Here is a 20,778-nt window from a genome sequence, read left to right as displayed (position 1 = left end):
AAATAAAAAGACAGTAACAAAGATAGTAAAATTAATTTTACACTGCTAGGAGTGTAAGTCTGATAGCTCCTCAAAATGCTAAACATAGTTACCATGTGAACCAGCAATTCTAATCCTAGGCATTTACCCAAGAGAAATGAAACATGTCTACCCAAAAATCTATACATGCATGTTCATAGCAACATTGTTCATAACAGCCAAGAAGTAGGAACAACTCAAATATTCACTCACTGATGAATGGATAAACAAAATATATCCATATAATAGAATATTGTTCATTCATAAACATTCATGTTACAGTATGAGTGAACCTTGAAAATATGTTAACCAAAAGATTTCAAGCAAGTCAAAAGGCCACATACTGCATTCTTCCACTTATATAAAATGTCCCAAAGAAGTGTATGAAGATAAAGCACAACAGCAGTTTCCTAGGGCTAAGTAACTGCTAATGGGTATAGATCTCTTTTCTGGGTGATGACATGTTCTCAAATTGATTGTGGAATAGCTGAACAATTCTGGAATATCCTAAAACCACTGAGCTGTGTACTGTAAATGGGTGAATTTTATGGTATGTAAAATATCAATAAAGCTATTTTATTTAAAGGAGGGGATAAAGAAACTAATCAGATGTCAAGTCTTTGACTTCATGCGCTGTCTCTAAAACTGCCAGCACTACTTTGTCACATGGACTGCAAGTTCCAATAATTTACAGTCTAATCCCTGAGTGTCTTATTTAATGGCTTTGTACTCTGATGAAGATCCACTGTATATTCAGGATTGTAGGAGGGGTTAAATAAGGAATATACAAAAGAGTAGAGGCAAATGGCAACGAGGGAGATGGGATACTCAGATCCTATGCTGAATTTTATGAAAGAAAAAAGATTTTTTTTAATTTTTTTTTTATTTTTGAGAGAGAGAGACAGAGCAGGAGCAGGGCAGAGAGAGAGAGAGGGAGACACAGAATCTGAAGCAGGCTCCAGGCTCTGAGCTGTCAGCACAGAGCCTGATGCAGGGCTCAAACTCACAAACTGTGAGATCATGACCTGAGCTGAAGGCGGACGCTCACCCAACTGAGCCACACAGGAGCCCCAAAAGATTTCTTAAAACTTCCTAGTCTGGTATCTTTTTGTATCTTTGTTTCTACTCCTTAAGATACACAACAACTGGTATTTAAATCCCCAAACTCACCCCAAGAATAAAGAAAGAAAGTCTTACATCATTTCGGTCCTTGGTTAGTCTCTCCTCTAGTTCCTGGGCTAATTGCAAAAGCCACCACTGTACCTAAAAAAGTGTTGAGACTTTAATCTTTCATTTAAAAATTCTAGGTTTATTATAGTACAAGATGGAGGATTTGTTCAATTCTCCCACAAATGTAAGTGTGCAATAATGTCTCCCCTATAACCAAGAGATCACCAGATCATAGAAATCTTCAGTACTCTGACCTGCCTTAGCTCAAGATTCTCATTTTCTTTTCCTGCTGGAATGCCGTCAGGTGAACTTCAGGCATGTTCCAGCTCTGAGAAAAAAAACAACACACAAGCTTGAGGCATAATATCCCAGGCCTTCCAAGTTATCATCTACCAAAAAAATGAGTAATTCCATTTCAAATTTCAGTCAGTTTCATCTTATTTCTTTTTGGATAGAAAAAATAAATCATGGAAAAAATAATAAGTTTAGTCCATTTTCAACACAAAAAAAGAACTTCATACTTTACAACAGAATGGCCCCGTCTAACTTACTAAACGTTCTGCAGTTACCCAAACCTACCGACTAACCCCCTCAAAAGAGGCAATGTTCTCTCAAGAATGCTTGCCTACCTGTTCCCGAGTAGCCAGAGCTGTCTTTCCTGGGAAGTTCTTGCCGCAGCCAACGGTTTTAGGTATTTTTCTGGGTCTAACTGGATCATGTTCAATCCCACGACACATGGCATATAGCCAAGATCTAATAAAAGCAGGAAAAAAAAGTTTAAGGTGAAAGCAAATGATAATTCTTGTTAAAATAAAATACCTACATTGCACTACCTTTTTGTCTCCTTCATAGAAATGGAAAAATTTGTCCAGAATTAAGTATACTTCACCTCTGACAGAATCCCTGCCCTTCCCAATGAATGCTAGTGGAATATATTGCCAAGGAGAGGGATACTGGTTGTGCTTTTTAAAGCCAACTCATCATTTGTAGTTTTGGAAAAGTGCTGAGCAAGCCACTGATTCATATCCCCAAGTTTTTTGGTATAAGTCTAAATACAAAGATTTTAAGGGAGGGGTGCCTGGGTGGCTCAGGTGGTTAAGCGTCTGACTTCCGCTTAGGCCGTGATCTTCCAGTTCATGGGTTTGAGCCCCACATTGGGCTCGCTGCTGTCAGTGCAGAGCCTGCCTTGGATCCTCTGTCTCCTTCTCTCTCTGCCCCTCCTCCCACACCTCAAGATAAACATTTAAAAAAAGGTTTTAAAGGAATTACCAGCATTTCAGCACACGAAAATGCTCTAAATATCCAAGCCTATCAACCTACTTAGGTAAATGAAAAACTACTCTAGAATGACAGGCCACAGTGACCTAACATTTCAAAGCAAAAGAACCAAAGAAATTATCTCGAGAAACAAATGTTAAAGATAGGTCTAAATTTTACTGGATGCTTTTGTCTGTGTTTGACTTTAGCATCTCCATACAGGTCATGATTGAAAAACATTAGGAATCACTTACCCATTCTTCTCCCCAAAATGACTCTGGAGCTGGGATTCAGTGAACTGGGTCAGTTCACCCATGTATTCCACCCCCAGGATTTCAATGACAGAGGCCCCTAGCTTTCCTCCAAGATTACGGCTAACAAGACAAAGAATTTATAGGTCACATCATAAATATCTGGTTATCAGCAGACATAAGAAATTTTGCTTCTGTAAGTAGCTCTCCACAGGGTTCAGGGACAATGAGAGCACGTACTGCTCCTGTAAACTATTAATTTCCTAGTATAAGACTAGATGATTCAAATACTCTGGGAGTTAGGACCTGGGAAGATTAACAATAGCATAAACAAAAGGTTAAAGTCATTGATTAGTTATCAAAGTCAACTGTGTAAAAATTTTTCAATTTTACAGGATCTACTGTCCCATTTAGGGATTAAAATTCCAACCCCAAGACAAATCTTTTTCATGACTAAAACCTTTTATATTTAAGAATATAATAAAAATTCTTAAGCTTTGCCTGTAAAGCTTCCTATAATATGTCTTCAACCTACCTTTTCAGTCCTATTTCTATCACTTATCTTCTCCAACATGGTCCAGTTAACCTGGTTTATGTCCCAGCTCACCACAAATACCTTATACTTTCCCCCCTTTCTGTTCAAAACATTATCAAAATCAGAATTGCTCTTCAGTTATCATCTGGCAAAATCTCATGCAGTTTTCATAAATGTTTCTCAGATTTCTCTTCTCTGAACTCTGATAACTACCTGTATAACTCATTTAGCAAATATTCATGTACAGTCTTAATAGCACCTTCACTGTTCCTTTGAACTGTCTTGTCCCTTCATCCTGTCCCTTCAACAATAGTGTAAGCCCTTATCAAGGACACACAATTGGTATGCACAGCCTAGTTATTCGTTTATTTGGATTTTTCTCTCATACCTACTTTCGGAGCAGTTTGGTAGCCCTGAACACCTCGGGATGATATTAGAAGAAAAAAAAGAAGTAAAATTCCTATTGGTTTTGTTATTTAGTAACAGACTTGAACAAAAAGGCTAGAAGGAAATTAAAGACACAGCTAAAAATCAGTTCATTTTTTAAAATTCAGGATCAAGTAACTTCCATAGATAATCCAGAATTGAAGCCTCATTAGGAAAAAAGTCTGTGTTTTTCAAAATTTTGTGTGCTCTCTCTTCTACCTTCCTGGTTACCTACATTTTCTTGCTCCAATCTCTCATAAGGGACAGGAGAAACCAGAGTGCTTTCACAAGTATATGAGTGACACTGAAGGTACTCCCTGAATACTTACATTTTGTAGATAGGCATTTGACTGAAGAGCTGTGGGACTGACCCATGTGAGACCAGGGTCTGGCGGTTGGGCTTGTTAAGTCCACAGGCCAGTTTTGCCAGGACCTGGAGCATGGAAAGCATAAAAACTTCGTAACTGTCAACCTCACCCACACAGAGAGCTGGTGAATATTAACATACACATAAAAACACAGGCACAGCTTAAGGGCTGTTACTAATGGTTTCCACATTAAAAACAAAAACAAAACCAGAAACTCAAGACATCTCTAAACCTTGGTGTCCCACAACATCCTCAGTGGAAACTATGACCCACTATCATCATCCTCATTGTTCTTTCCACATCTATTCTCGGTTTCTCTTTGGTCGTTTTTTTTTTTTTTTTTCCATTCCCATCAATTCCTTAAGGTTCTCCCACTTCAAGAGGGGAAAAAGCCCAGAGAAGCTGCAGAGGACACTTACATAAGGTGCATTTCTAGGCATGTGCATATGAAAATGCTGAAACAAACCTGTTTTACCCTACCACATTGATCTACATTTCTTTTAAAAAAAGTTTTTTTTTAATGTTTATTTATTTTTGAGAGAGAGAGAGACAGAGAGAGACAGAGACAGAGCACAAGTGGGCGAGGGGCAGAGGGAGAGGGAGACAGAGAATCCGAAGCAGGCTCCAGGCTCCAAGCTGTAGCACAGAGCCAGATGCAGGGCTCAAACCCACAAACCATGAGATCATGACCTGAGCCGAAGTCAGACGCTTAACCGACTGAGCCACCCATGTGCCCCTGATTTACATTTCTTGATTAATGGTTAATCCATTTTGAGTCCTAGATTTAACACAGATTACCATAATTCAAGTATCTCTGATAGAGATCTCAAAATCATCCTCCAATAGCAAACATCTTCTACTAGAAACAAGGCTTCAAAATGGGGGGGGGGAAAAAAAACAAAACAAAAAAACCCAAACCTTAGGTCCTTGAGAACTCTTTTGAAAGAATAAGGTGCTTCAGTGGTATCAGTTCACAAATTATAATTGGTAGGAAAAGTATAAAATCATCCTTTAAATTCACTGGAGAGATTCTCTAGAACTTCTACTAGGCAACATTTAGTCTTCTTCAAATTACTACAATGGGACTTTTGTTTCCCCTCCCTTCACTCAACCAGAAGAAACCTCTAAAACTCTGTGGGATAGTTTGGCAACTTTCCTCTTCTTGGAGGAAGGGGGAAAAGGTAGTAACCAGGGATAATCAGCCACTGCCCAATTATTGAGCCTTGTCAGAAGGGGACAAAGATTCCAGACCCTCACAGCACTTTAAAAAGAAAACCAGTTATTCTGCCCCTATATTATTGACAATTGTCTATTCTCTAAATCAAAATAGGGGTCCAAACTAATAAAATTTTACTATTCCATCTCTCTTATTGCTCTCATTAGAGAGGAGGAAATAGGCAAAAGCAGAAAATACTCAGGCAATTCCACAAAGGAAATGAGATAATTCAGGGATATTCAGCAAGTGAAAAGAAATAGTTCACATATAAAATTCAAAGACTAACCTCCTCCTTTCCACAGACAGTTCAGTCATTAAGGAAATCTTTTGGATACAACTGTATAAGCATTTTCTGCAAACTTTTCAGCCTGCTTCTTAGGAAAGCGCATGTTTAATGACATTTCCCTTGTTAAGGAATTGCTAACGCATTTATTTGGTCCTCAAAATGAATTTTAAATAGAAGCCCATTTCAAAGTGTACATGTAATGATTTAAATGTCCCAGTCATATCCATCCTTGCTGTATTTAACTGCAGATATCTATGTTTCGCCTTGAAACCTATAATTAGCCTTCACCTTATTGTGTGAAATTCCAGCTGAACACTGAAAGCCCGTCTCCCTCTCTATGGCTGCTCTCATTTCCTCCACAATCACTGCTCCAACAGTGAGCTGCAGGTCCGGAGAGGTGGTGTTACCAGTCTGAAGAGAATCAAGCCATTGAAATAAGCCTTGTTTTCGCATCTCCTCTGAAAAATTGAAAGGTTGTATTTAGACATTTTTTTTTAGAGTCAGGATTTTATTTGTGTTATCTAATAGAAAAATGCTTCAATTTCAGGGTACTTTAAGAATGTACATTTTCACACACACACACACACACACACACACACACACACACACACAAAATGGCAGTCATTTACAAGATTTCTCAGTACTTAAGAGATCAATTTCTCCTTCCTATCAATTCCAGCAGCCTTAGCTTCAGCATAGGCTGAACCTTATAGTTCTAATATGCAACACATATTGTATATTCATATTGTCTTTCATGATCATTGATTTAAAAGTACATCTGTTTTCTCTCTCTGGTTTTCTGGAATTTTCTTCCTCCAATTTTCCCTTGCACACCCCCGAGAATCCTGTTATTTAATTAGAAAATATTCAGAATTAACTCACACTTTAAAATAAATGTATTTATATATTTTTGGGTACTGGTTCTCCTGATGAGTAGCTAAAATCCAATCAGAAACACTAGTTTTATTCTTCTGATAAGCTATTGAAATTAGATATAGCTTTGGACTCAGGGCCTTGAAAATATCTTACTATCCAATTTTGAACTAGTCAGTTTTGAGAAAAGCCTAAAAAATGATTATATATAGCAAGGGAGGTAGGTATATAGAAAATGCAGACATGCTGGTTTATTTATTTACTTATTTAAAAAATTGTTTTAAATGTTTATCATTTTTGAGAGACAGAGCATGACTGGGGGAGGGGCAGAGAGAGAGGGAGACACAGAATCTGAAGCAGGCTCCAGGCTTCGTGCTGTCAGCACAGAGCCCCACATGGGGCTCAAACCCACAAATCGCGAGATCATGACCTTAACCAAAGTTGGATACTTAACCAAGTCACCCAGGCACTCCTAAATATTTCATTTTTTTAAAAAGTTTATTTTGAGAGTAAGTGGGGGAGGGGCAGAAAGAGAGAGAGAGAGAAAGAGAGAGAGAGAGAGAGAGAGAGAGAGAGAGAGAGAGAGAATCCAAGCAGGCTCCATGCTGTCAGCACAGAGCCTGACACAGGGCTCCATCCCACAAACGATGAGATCATGACCTAAGCCAAAACCAAGAGTTGGACCCTTAACCAAAAGAGCCACCCGGGTGCCCTAGGAATGCTGCTTTAAAGAGACAGCAATGAGGGGTGCCTGGGTGGCTCAGTCATTTAAGCATTCGACTTCGACTCACATCATGGTCTCATGGTTCATGAGTTGAGGCCCCACACTGGGCTCTGTGCTGTTATCACAGAGCCCACTTCGGATCCTCTGTCTCTCTCTCTCTCTTTTCCCCTCCCCCATTTGCACTCTTTCTCTCTTAAAAATAAATAAAATATTATAAAAAGTAGAGCGTAATGAGGTATGAACAAGGCAAGAAAATACACTCAAATAACTATGGGGAGGTATAGTGAAGGTTCATGTATATAGAGGAGGAAGATGAGCACATAGAAGGAAGTATTTTCCAACTCTTGATAACTGCTGCTTCTCTCCTTTGCAGGCTTGTCTTCTTCCTCTAACACCCTGGTAGATACTGAGCAACATTCTCCTCCTCCTCCTCTCTGTATATATGCTTTTTTCTTTTGGTGAACTGCTACAGGCTTATGTTTCAATTTGCTTATGCTGAGTACATGCAAATCCTAATCTCTATCCCCAAACTCCTAAACTCTAATTCTTATCTCCACCCCCCTACAGAATAACTCTTCTTGAACTTTTCATTATAGTTTCAAACTATAGTTCACTAAATTTTCTAAAAATAACTAAAATCAACCTTTATTATATCTTCCTTCTCAAGATTCCCTTTCCCAAACAACTCCCTCTTTTAAATAACCATATTTTTAATTTTGTTAACGTTTATTTATTTTGGAGAGAGACAGAGAGTGAGTAGGGGAGGGACAGAGAGAGAGGAAGACACAGGATCCGAAGCAGGCTCCAGGCTCTGAGCTGCCAGCACAGAGCCTGACGTGGGGCTCGAACTCACGAACCTCAAGATCATGACCCAAGCTGAAGTTAGATGCTTAACCGACTGAGCCACCCAGGCGCCCCAACAACTCCCTATTTCTATTAAAGGTTTGAAGGTTAAATAATATTGGCTTCCTTTTGCTTTCATTCCCCATTTAGTCAACAAAACCCACTTTAAAACATTTCGCATATCCACCCACCCTATTTTATTCAGGTTTTCTTCATTCTTGCCCAGACCACCTTAACTCCTAAACCACCCTCTCCCTAAATGCATTTTACACAATACCCATGAATGAAATGTTCTCAAATACCAATGTTATCCATCTTATCCCCTGTTGAAAACTGTTAGCTCTCTCATACCTACAGAATAAAGTACCAACTCTAAAAACTGGCATTGAAGACCATCTGGCCTTTTCAATTCATCTTCCACTAATCCCAAATTTATTATATCCTTACAATTTCCTGAATATCCAATGTTTATTCTATTTCCCTGTTCTCACTTCTTAACTCTGTTCTCCCCTTTGCTTAAATAAATCTTATCTATACTTGAGGGCTTATTCAAGTCTCATGTATCATGTGGTCTTCTCCAGCTATTCTAGCTAACTTTGGGGTGCCCCACTAACGTCCTTTAGAACTTTTAAAAAATGCTTATTTTTTTTTGAGACGGGGGAGGGGCAGAGAGGCGGGAGACAGAGAATCCGAAGTGGGCTCCACGCTGTCAGCGCAAAGCCTGATGGGGGCTTGAACCCATGAACCATGAGATCATGGCCTGGATCAAAGTCAGATGCTCAAGCAACTGTACCACCCAGGCACCCCTAAAGTGTTTTAGCTCTTATCTGTAACACATATAGCATAATTGTTAAAAGAATATTTTGCAGTCAGGCAGTGTTCAAATATTGGCTTTTGAACTTACTATGGGACGTTGAGCAAGTTCTATAATTTTCTAAGATCCAGTTTTGTTGTCTATGATATGAACATAGTACTGTACCTCATAGGATTGTGAGGTTTTATATACATATATATGTATATATATGTACACATATAGATGTGTACATATATATAATCTTTAATCCTTTAAGAATTAAATTTTAATGTTTTGTTCATTTTTGAGAGAGAGAGAGAGACAGAGCAATGAGCCAGGGAGGGGCAGAGAGAGAGGGAGACACAGAATCCAAAACAGGCTCCAGGCTCTGAGCTGTCAGCACAGAGCCCCATGCAGGGTCACACCCATGAACCATGAAATCATGACCTGAGCTAAAGTTGGAGGCTTAACTGATGGAGCCACCTAGGTGCCCCAAATCTAATCCTTCTTTTAAAACCACCTATCGGGGCGCCTGGGTGGCGCAGTCCGTTAAGCGTCCGACTTCAGCCAGGTCACGATCTCGCGGTTCGTGAGTTCGAGCCCCACGTCAGGCTCTGGGCTGACGGCTCGGAGCCTGGAGCCTGTTTCCGATTCTGTGTCTCCCTCTCTCTCTGCCCCTCCCCCGTTCATGCTCTGTCTCTCTCTGTCCCAAAAATAAATAAAAAACGTTGAAAAAAAAAATTAAAAAAACAAAACAAAACAAAAAAAAAACAACCACCTATCATGGGGGTGCCTGGGCGGCTCCGTCGGTTAAGCATCCGACTTTGGCTCAGGTTATGATCCCACAATTTGTGAACTCAAGCCCCATGTCGGGCTCTGTGCTGACAGCTCAGAGCCTGGAATCTGCTTCCAATTCTGTGTCTCCCTCTCTTTCTGCCCCTCCTTGGCTCACATTCTGTCTCTCTCAAAAATAAACATTAAAAATGTTAACAAAAAATAAAAAATAAAACCACTTATTATAGGGGCACCTGGGTGGCTCAGTCAGTTGAGGGTCTGACTTCTACCCAGGTCACGATCTCACCGTTGGTGGATTCGAGTCCCGATCGGGCTCTCTGTTGTCAGCATGGAGCTCACTTCAGATCCTCTGTCTCCCTCTCTCTGCCTCTCTCCTGCTTATATGAGCTTTCTCTTTCTCTCTCAAAAATAAACATTAAAAATAAATAAACCGCCTATTATTGTTTGGGAAACAAAAAATATGAATTTATTGAAATTGTGAGATTTTCTGGACTCATTTCTCAACTAGTAGAGCTAAATTTTCTCTGCTTTAGATTTCATTATTGCTCTCCCAGATTAAGTAATGTTACAATCCTGTCACTCTACCTCCATGTCAGTTGAACAGGGCGACAGAAGATAAGCAGCATTTGTTTCCTTCTCTAGTTGGTAAAAATCTATACAACTTTAGTTTTTCTCTGATACACTAAAGTGGACTAGGGGGAAAAGATTCAGGCAGTTTTTGGTATAAAATGCCCACTAGAACTGAAAGACTTTCCTTTCCTATTGAATTATCTGGGTAGCTTTGTGGAAACCAACTGACCAAAACTGTAGGGATCTGTTTGCACACTTCCTGTTCTGTACCATTGATCTGTCTCCTCTTACACCAATACTACTCTGCCCTAGTTACTATAAGGTTATAATTAAATATTTTTTAAGTTTATTTATTTTGGGAGAGAGAGAAAAAAAAAAAAAAAAAAAACCACAAGTGGGGAAGGGGCAGAGAGCAAGAATCCCAAGCAGGCTCCGTGCTGTCAGTGCACAGCCTGACCCAGGGCTCAGTCCCATGAACTGTGAGATCATGAGCCAAAATCAAGAGTCGGATGCTTAACCGACTGAGCCACCCAGGTGCCCCTAATAATTTTTAAAACCAGGTAGTGTTTAAGTCTTCCAACTTAGTTCTTTTTCAAAGTTGTTTGGCTATCCCCACATCCTTTGCATTTTCATACAGATTTTCAAATCAGTTTGTCAATTTCTACAAAATCCTGCTGAGATTCTAGAAGGGAAAACAATGAATCTCTAGGTCAATCTGGGGAGACTCAAGCTCTACTATTTAGTCTTTTGATCCATGAGCATGGTATGTCTCTCCATTGATTTCATCTTTTTTAATTTCTCAGGAATGTTTTGTAGTTTTCACTGAACTAGTTTTTCATATATATGTATATACATATATGTGTGTATATATATATTATATATATATATACACATCTCACAGTACATATTCATATACATATATATATATATTTTTTAAGTATTTATTTTTGAGAGAGAGTGCATGAGAGGTGGAAGAGCAGAGAGAGGGAGACACAGAATCTGAAGCAGGCTCCAGGCTGTTCCAGCCTGACACAGGGCTCAAACTCACGAACCGTGAGATCATGACCTGAGCTGAAGTCAGACGTTTAACTAAATGAGCCACTCAGGCATCCCTTCACATATGTATTTCTAATAATTTCGTAATTGTAATGCTATTGCAAATAACATTGCTTTTAAATTTCAAATTCCCATCTAAAATTTTAGTGTATAGAATTGCTATTGATTTTTGCATACTGACTTTGTCACCTGCAACCTTGCTAATCTCACTTACTGTATTTTTTTAGGGCGGGGTGTAGATCCCTTAGGATTTTCTACAAACACGGTCATGACACCTGCAAACAAAGTTTACCTCTTCCTTCACATCTGAATTAGCTTTTATTCCCTCTTCTGTTCTGATTACACCATCTTGTACCTCCAGTGCAATGATGAACAGAAGACTGAGCACTGATGACTTGTGCCAAAACTTGGGGTTAAACTGATAAACCTCTACCTAGACTCCACAACTCCAGAAACCAAAACTACAAAAGAGAAGTTCCTGTACTGATACTAAGTATGCCCTCCTCTGTGCTATGAGCTGATTGGTGTCTTCCAAGCTCCCTCTGGTTGTTGGTAGAATTTGGTTTCCATTTTCTTTCTGGCTGTCAGCAGTGGGCCAATATCAGAGCCTAGCCATGAGGGCCTTCTCCAAAGGCCCTCTCACAACATGGCAGCTTACTTCTTCAAAGCCAGCAGGGGGTCCCACCAACCCCTGCAACTCTCATCATTAAAAAGGGTTTATAATTTTTTTAATTTATTTTTATTTTAGAGAGTGTATGCAAGTAAGGGAGAGGGGCAGAGAGAGAGAGAGAGAGAGTGAGAGAGAGCGAGAGAGAGCGAGAGAGCGAGAAAGAGAGAGAATCTTAAGCAGGCTCCACGCTCAGCATGGAGCTGTTACAGGGCTCACTCCCACGACCCTGGGATGATGACCTGAGCCAAAATCAAGAGTTGGATGCTCAACCGAGCCACCCAGGCACACCAAGGTTTATGATTTCTTGTACTATTACCCAACTGCTTCATGTCCTGGGCATTCAAAAGATGTTCAATATATGCTTTAAATGAAATATATTAAGACCAAAGGAGAAAACTAAGGCATTCCTTAGCTAATACAAACTAGTTCCAAAATGGCCCTGAAGGGAAAGTTTTCACTCTGGCAGTTTTTGAGTATTATCTTTAAGTAATCCTACCCCTTAAACTTTCCATGCATGTAACTATTTCAGAAACAGAAAATACAAAGTTGCAAACACAGTATGGCTGAGCAGGACTGCTAGCTTTGAATTAAGGGGCAGGATGGGAGAGTTGAACAGAAACTTCAGTTATCAAAATATCACAAACGCCTGGCTTCTTTTCCTAGGTTTGAAATATGCCACATCCATGAAAAACAATTTCTGGAAGATTATATGCACTTAGATAAGCTAATTTCTGTTACCAGTTTTTTGGTTGCACACATCATATGAAGACTCAGGAATACAATATGAAATATAAACCATTTACTAGACATTATACTGTTCTGAGCACTATAAATAAAAAAAATGGTATCACTCCATCTGGAAACTAAATATTTAAACTGGACACACTAAGGCAACAGATACATAAGACATACAGAAATAAACATTGGCATTTTTAATAAAAATGTACATAGATAAGAAAGATGGGTATAGAAGAAAGAGGAACATGTCCATTTGAGTTGAAGTAAACATTTTCCACCAGTGAAGGTATACACCATCATCTTCAGTCGGAGAGCTCTTTAACAATGAGTTGCAGCCAAAAATACCAATATAATGTGTAATAACACGTCTTATTCTGAGGTATGCGGGTTTCAGAGGGTCTGTGAATCTCCTGAAAACTGCACACACAATTGTCTTATGTGTAGATATGCATTTTTCTGAGGCATGCAAGGGTCAACAAGCTTTCAAAAAATTTTCAAAAGGGGATACAGCCCTCAAAAAACCCTTAAAGACTTAATGACTTAAACCATTATAAACCAATTCCAAGTGTTTTAAAGCATTAGACACACAGCAAGATGTGGTACACAAAGTTAAGACCAAAGAAAAACCTTCCTTATTATGACCGTTAAATTTCTGACTCGGGTCCCAAAATAATAAAGAAAATCAGGACATATTTCATCGAATGTTTATGTACCATAACTCTGCCTCCTTTAAGTGGCACAACTTTTATTGTCCATGTATTGCCCTGAAAGAACTGAAGGATTTGCAGCCTCCAGCTTATAAACTCTGCTATAATTCCTTAATGGTCTTTCTCACAAGCTTCCCTAGTAGAACAAGCAGTTCTACTACTGCCCTTCAATACAACATATTAAAGGCATATCCTACAACTGTTCAACAGCAAAAGGAAACTTTACATCTTATGTCTCATTTTAAAACATGGAACCCGTGGGAAATTCACCACTTTAACCAGAAGTAAGCTAAACTCTCTTGGACCTTTTTCTGGGAAAATCTGTATTGTTTCTACAAGTAATCACAGACTGCCTTAATGTCCTCCCCCCCCCCCTCCCCCGCAGAAGCTAACTTGCTATAATATGCTATAATATGGAAAAGACAGTTTCCTTTTGGTTAATGGCCAGCATTCAAAATGTTTTACTGAAAGAGCACTTACAAGAATAATGTTACAAAATAATAGTTGTAAAAGTACCAATGTTCATGTTACAAATGAAGGGGAGACCCACTATTTTGAAGAGAGCTATTATGAAAAGTATTAGAAAATGTCTAGGAAAAACTGTAGATACCCTGTTCAAAAAGCCTCTAAATGCCAATTGTTTTGTTCTGTAAGATCCAGCTGAATTCAAGTTTCATAATATCTGATTTAAAACATTTAAGACCCAGGGGTGCCTCGGTGGCTCAGTTGGTTAAGTGTCCAACTTCAGCTCAGGTTATGACCTGATGGTTTCATAAATTTGAGCCCCATGTCAGGCTCTGTGCACTGACTGTGTGGAGTCTGCTTGGGTTTCTCTCTCTCCCTCTCTCTCTGCAACTTTCCCGCTTGCACTCTCTCTCAAAAAAAAAAAAAAAAAAAAAAAAAAAAAAAAAAATTTAAGACCCAGATCCTCTTAGATCTGGTATCTAGAAATATTACAATCCAATATTACCACAAAAGCAAATTTTCATTGCCTTAATTTTATTTTTTAATTTAAGAGCATCTTTTTAAATGTTTATTTTTGAGAGAGCGAGTGTGTGCATGTGTGTGCATGCGTGTGTGCAGGCAGGGGAGAAGCAGAGAGAGGAAGACAGAGAATCCGAAGCAGGCTCCATGCTGTCAGCAGAAAAGCCCTTCGTGGGGCCAGAACCCTTGAACCATGAGATCATGACCTCAGCAGAAGTTGGACACTCAACTAACTGAGCAACTCAGGTGCCCTGCCTTAATTTTATTTTATTTAAGAAAGTATTTTTAACCATTGAATACATTTTACTTATCAAAAGCATTTTCATGCAGATTACAGGCATACCTTGTTTTATTGTATCTTGCTTCAATGTGCTTTATAGACACTGCATTTTTTAAAAAACTGAGTACTTGTATCAACCCTGTCAAGTAAATCTATTGGCACCATTTTCCAAACAGCATTTGCTCACTTTGTGTCTCTATATCACTTTTTGGTAATTCTCACAATTATCTCAAACTTTTTCATTATTGTTTTATTTGTTATGGTGATCTGGAATCAGTGATTGTAACTTCCTGAAAGCTCAGATGGTTAGCATTTCTTAGCAATAAAGCTTTTTAAAATTAAGGTATGTGCTTCTTAAAGATCTAATGGTATTGTACACTCAATAGATTACAGTATAGTAAACAAAACTTCCCTATGCACTAGGAAACCAAAAAATTAATTTGACTCAATTTACTGAGATACTTGCTTTATTGTGGATGGTCTGTAACCAAACACAAAATATCTCTGACATATGCCTATATATCAAAAGTTTTTGTCAGATAGGTAAATGAAGCTGAATTTAAAAAAACAAAAATCACTTATCACTCCCCTACACATCAACCAAGTATAAAATAAAGAAAAAAGTAAAACAATAGCAATAAAAAATTAAAGCATTTATGAACATAACAAATGAATGCACAAGACCTTTATAAAAAACATAAAGCTTTAATAAAGATATAATTGGATACTCACATAATAAAAGGAATTTGATCCCTATCTCTCTCACACACACAATGGATTATAAATGAAAAGCAGAGTAAAGCTTCTAGAAAAGACAACAGAATTGCTTCATAACCTTGAGGTAGGTAAGTATTTCTTAAACAGGACATAAAAAATATTGTCCATAAAGAACAAAAAAAAACACATGGACCAAATTAAAATCAAGAACCTTTCTGTTTCATCAAAAGCCACCAGTGATAGAGTGAAAAACAAGTCACTGACCAGAAGGTATTTGCAATATATTTATATGCAATATAATAATACATCATAATATATGCAATTAAATATGCAATATATTTAATAAAGGATTCATTTCAGATTATATAAAGAAGTCCTATAGATGGAGATAAGACAATCCAACAAAAAAAATGAGCAAATGATTTAAAGAGGTACTTAATGAAAGAAGATATCTAAATGGTCAATACATTTAAAGGTGGTCAACTTCATTAAGACCAATTAAGACCAGGGACATACAAACTAAAACCACTGATATCACTACACACCCATCAAAATGGCTAAAATGCAAAAGAGAAAAAAAAAAAAAAAAGCATGTGCTGAAAAGCATGTGAAACAACTGGAATTTTCATATATGCTACTAGTGAGATTATAAACTGGTACAACCAGGGACACCTGGGTGGCTCAGTTGGTTGAGCATCTGACTCTTGGTTTCAGCTCAGGTCATGATCTCAGGGTTTGTGGGCTTGAGCCCTGCATTCGGCTCTGTGCTGGCAGCGTGGAGTCTGCTTGAGATTCTCTCTCTCTCTCTCTCTCTCTCTCTCTCTCTCTCTCTCTGCCCATCCCCCACTCTCAAACAAATAAACTTTAACATTTACTCGTTTTTTCGAGAGACAGAGACAGAGCACGAGTGGAGGACAGGCACAGAGAGAGGGAGACAGAATCTGAAGGAGGCCCCAGGTTCTGAGCTGCTGGCACAGAGCCCGATATGGGGCTCGAACCCACGAACTGTGAGATCATGACCTGAGCCAAAGTTGGATGCTTAAGCAACCAAACCACCCAGGTGCCCCTCAAACAAATAAACTTAAAAAATAAGTAAATAAATTGGTACAACCATTTTGGGTAACTGTTTGGCAGTAAGTACCTACTAAAGCTGACTATAAGCAAACTAAAGCTGATTTTAGGTAAATCCTACAATTAAACACTTCTAGTCCTATACCCAACAGAAATCATACATTTGTTCACCAAAAGACATTTACAAGAATATTCATAGCATCACTATTCTTAGTAGCCCCCAAATGGAAACAACCCAAATATCCATCAATTATAGAATGGATAATTTGTGATATACTCATGTAATTCAATACTACACAGCAATGAAAGTAAACAAACTCAACTACATACAACAGAACGGATGAATCTCACAATGTTGACCAAATGAGGCCAGACTCAAGTATATATTGCATGATTTCAATTTTATAAAGTTCAAAAATAAGCTAAATAGAAATAAGGACAATGGTTACTGTAGGAAGGGGAGAGGAATGGATAGTGTCTGGAAGTGTAGGCAGGTGTGCCTTTTAGGATTCTGGTTTTGGTTTTGATTTGGATGCTACTTACAAATGGGGGTTTACTTTGTGAAAATTAGCCAAGGTGCACTTACAATTTGTGCACTTGATGTGTATTACATCAATTAAAAGTGTAGATGAGAAAAAAAAAAGAAAATATACTGGATTCCAGATCTGAGAGGAAGTAAAAATATTATAACAGATAAAATAAATAATTTTAACTTAAAAAAAAATAATTAAAAGGGACACAATTGAAGACCTAAAAAAATCAGTGATATGTTTACGGATGGCAAAAGTTAACATTAACATAACTATTCTCTCTAAATATATAAATTCAATGTAATCCTATCAAGATTTTTTGAGGAATTCAACTATTGTATTCTAAAATGCACAGTGAATAACAAAGGTACATGTATAGGTAAGACAATTTTGGAAAGCAAAAGCAGAGGGACATCCTTATCAAATAGAACATACTATAAAGAGTAAAAAAACAAACAAACAAACAAAAAAAACCACAACAATGTGTTTCTGGAGCAGGAGCAGAGAGACAAATGGGATACTACAGAAACTGACCAACTTCTACATGGGAAGTGGAGAAAGAATGGATTATTTAATAAGTAATTGTCGGGAAATTATTATAATAATAATAAAAAATAGGGGCACCTGGGGTGGTGGCTCAGTCGATTAAGCGTCTGACTTCAGCTCAGGACATGATCTCACAGTTCAGGAGTTCAAGCCCCACATCAGGTGAGCTTGAGCCCCGCTTCGGGTGAATTTGAGTCCTGCTCCAGGTGAGCTTGAGCCCCACTCTGGGCTCCACACTCTCTCTCCCTCTCTCTCTGCACCTCGTGGGATTCTTTCTCTCTCTCTGCCCCTCATTCACTTGTGCTCTCTCTCAAAAAAAAAAAAAAAAAAAAAAAAAAAATTAAATAATATAAATAAGATTTTTATAAAATCAAATAAAAAGGTTGAACTCCATATGGCCAAAAGACCTAAAAAAAATTACAAGGCAAACAGAAGTGTAGAAAAGACCTCTGTGAACTTCTAGTAGAAATGGATATCTAAAACAAGATTCAAAATGCACAAAAGATAAGGTGAAAAAAATGATGGACTAAAAGAATCGTGTTCAACAAAGTACAGCATAAACAAAGTTCATGGATGACAGATTTGGGAGAAGATATTTGCAGTGTCAAAAATAGACAAGACACTAATAACTGCAATATATGAGGAACTCTTGCAAAAAAAAGGCAGGAAATCCAATGATAAATTGGGTAAAGATTATAAATAAGCAATTCACAAAGGTATAAACTAGCAATATAGGAAGAAATGCTCAACCTCAACTAGTAAATAGAGAAATATAAATTTAAACAAACTGAAAACATGAAATAAAATTTCATATTTTTACTTTTCTACTTATCCCAAATCTGTCATCCATTAACTTTGTTTATGCTACACTTTGTTGAACCACTTTGCTGTTTAAAGGCTTTTTTTTTTAAGTTTATTTATTTATTTTTAGTAATCTCTACACCCAATGTGGGGCTTGAACTCACAACCCCGAGATCAATCGTCACATCACATGCTCTTCCAACTGAGCCAGCCAGGAGCTCCTTATGAAATACTACTTTATTATAGCCATCATATTGGTGAGTACTTTTAACCATTCAAAAATACCAGCTGCTGGCAAGAATATGAGGGCAACAGGAATTCTTGTGTACTACAGGCATGGGGTAACCATTGATAGCCATTCTGGGGAATGATTTGGCAGTATTTAGTGAAACAATGTATGTGTATGCCTTATGGCCTAGCAGTCCACTCGTGACAACATTTTCAGAAAAACCTCTGCATAGGTCCAAAAGAGGATGAATGAGGACATTTATCAAATAAATATTAAAAAAAATTAGAAGTAACAAATGAATTAATAGCTAGGAGAATTGTCTGTAACTACCATAGATCCATACCATGGATTATGCTGTAATTAAAAGCAATCAATTACACATAAATACAACTACATGGAAAGACCTATAAAATCACCACTAAAGGAAAATTAAGAAAAGGAATGGAATCTACACTATATGTTAACGATACTGGAATTAAAATTAAAAAATTAGTAAAGTAAGAATGAAATCTATAAGATAATACTATCTTTTAATTAAAGAGCACAAATTTTAAAAGCACACACATAAAGCAACACTGTGTAATTTATAAAGACATACAAATTTAAGAAGATATACCAAATACATCAGTGGGTGCCAGAGGGAGAGTTAGATAGGGAGGGGGAAATCACTATGAAAGTGAAAGTAAGGAAAATAAAATGAGACCCTGAAGAGTCCACTGATATTTTTCACTCTAAATTGATCAGAAATTCTGAGTGACTCAACTCCCCATCCTTGAGGTCCCCCTTAAAAAACTTAGATGATGAAGAAACCAAGTTACAACACTATAAGTTAACCTACAAATGACAGAAGGGCTCAGTCTACTGATAACTCTAACCTGCTCTAGTGATATCTAAAGAGAAACTTGATTTCATACAGATTTCACAGCTTCTCAACATCCATATACCTGAAAAGATAAAAGAATTTGTATATCCTTCCTTGTCAGTCCTTGTGATTCATTCAGGTTGTAGTGTAAGTTTCCTTTCAATCAATCCAAGAAGGATCAGCATGACCAAGCAAAGCAGGTTCCAAAGGCAGGAAGCAGAAGCAATACGATGCTATGGAAGTACCTTTCTGATCAGTCCCTTCTGCTGTTGTAGGGCCTTGGGGCAACCCTTCAATGTAGGTGGTTGGCAACAAGTCGGCCGAGATAGGTTGACCTTGTAGCTTTTGTAGTCTCTCATGTACAGCACTGGTCAGGTCTATATAAGCCTCATCGATGCTGCCACGTTCAATCACAGAAAAATGAGACATTACCCCCATCACTTCCACACTGGCTTCCCGGTACCTAAAAAGTATAAGGATTTTTATATATGTAGGCAATAAATGAACACAACAATTGAGATAGTCAGCCCCATCCCCTCCATCTCATAATGGAATCATCATATACATAACCAATGTAAGATCTCCTTTTTTTTTTTTAATATTTATTTATCTTCATTTTTGAGACAGAGAGAGACAGAGCATGAGCAGGGGAGAGACAGAGAGAGAGGGAGACACAGAATCGGAAGCACGCTCCAGGCTCCGGAGCTGTCAGCACAGAGCCTGACGCGGGGCTCAAACTTGTCAACTTCGAGATCATGACCCAAGGCAAAGTTGGACGCTCAACCGACTGAGCCACCCAGGTGCCCCTGTAAGATCTCCTTAAAGAGAGGAATGGCTTGGCAGATGAAGTGGTCAATGCGCAGGCAGATGGTCAGTAACAGAAGCAAGGAAAAAGAAGCAGCACAGAGGCAAACATTTTTAGTGTGACTCTAGCACTATGAAGGTGGAAAGTGTCCAGACCATGAATGTGTTTATGTGACAAGGATCTCTCCAAAGATGAAAGAAATGCTTCAAACTTGTTTAACTACATTTTACTAAGATCACTTACTCTTTCTGTTATTTTCATATAACTACCATGTAGTATTCTGCTTCAACTTTTGTCTTCAAATATGAGATTTACAGGAAACACTGCCCTGATCCCTGAACCCAAGTATTTCATCTTCCTCAAGATAGCATTTCTCAATATACATATGTGTGTATACACATATATATGTATATATGTATATATATATATGTATACACACATACACACATATATATGTATATGTATATATATATATATGTATACACACATACATATATATATGTATATATATATATGTATACACACACATATATATTTGTATACACACATATATACACACATACATGTTAATATGTTTTTTGAGAGGGAGAGAGAAAGAGAGAGGGGTCATAAGTGAGGGGCAAAGAGAGAGAAAATCCTTTAAGGAGCAGGGGGGGG

General features: G+C 38.0%; 1 protein-coding gene across 3 annotated transcripts in view; it reads right to left on the bottom strand.

The window, feature by feature from the left end:
- POLH (DNA polymerase eta) overlaps positions 1-20,778 on the bottom strand; it is a 40,268-nt gene that overhangs the window by 5,558 nt on the left and 13,932 nt on the right. For 2 of the 3 annotated variants that reach the window (XM_049653722.1, XM_049653721.1), the window contains exons 4-9: positions 19,562-19,779; positions 5,816-5,985; positions 3,987-4,090; positions 2,700-2,819; positions 1,818-1,941; positions 1,216-1,281 (exon numbers count right to left, since the gene is read on the bottom strand). In XM_049653722.1, coding sequence (XP_049509679.1) covers positions 1,216-1,281; positions 1,818-1,941; positions 2,700-2,819; positions 3,987-4,090; positions 5,816-5,985; positions 19,562-19,779 — 802 coding nt within the window. The remainder of the gene's footprint in view (positions 1-1,215; positions 1,282-1,817; positions 1,942-2,699; positions 2,820-3,986; positions 4,091-5,815; positions 5,986-19,561; positions 19,780-20,778) is intronic. The other variant, XM_049653723.1, reaches the window with a different exon arrangement.

This window comes from Panthera uncia (assembly GCF_023721935.1).
Source record: "Panthera uncia isolate 11264 chromosome B2 unlocalized genomic scaffold, Puncia_PCG_1.0 HiC_scaffold_24, whole genome shotgun sequence".
Lineage (NCBI taxonomy): Eukaryota > Metazoa > Chordata > Mammalia > Carnivora > Felidae > Panthera > Panthera uncia.
Note: the sequence above shows the minus strand (reverse complement) of the source record. Positions and strands in the feature narration are given on the sequence as shown.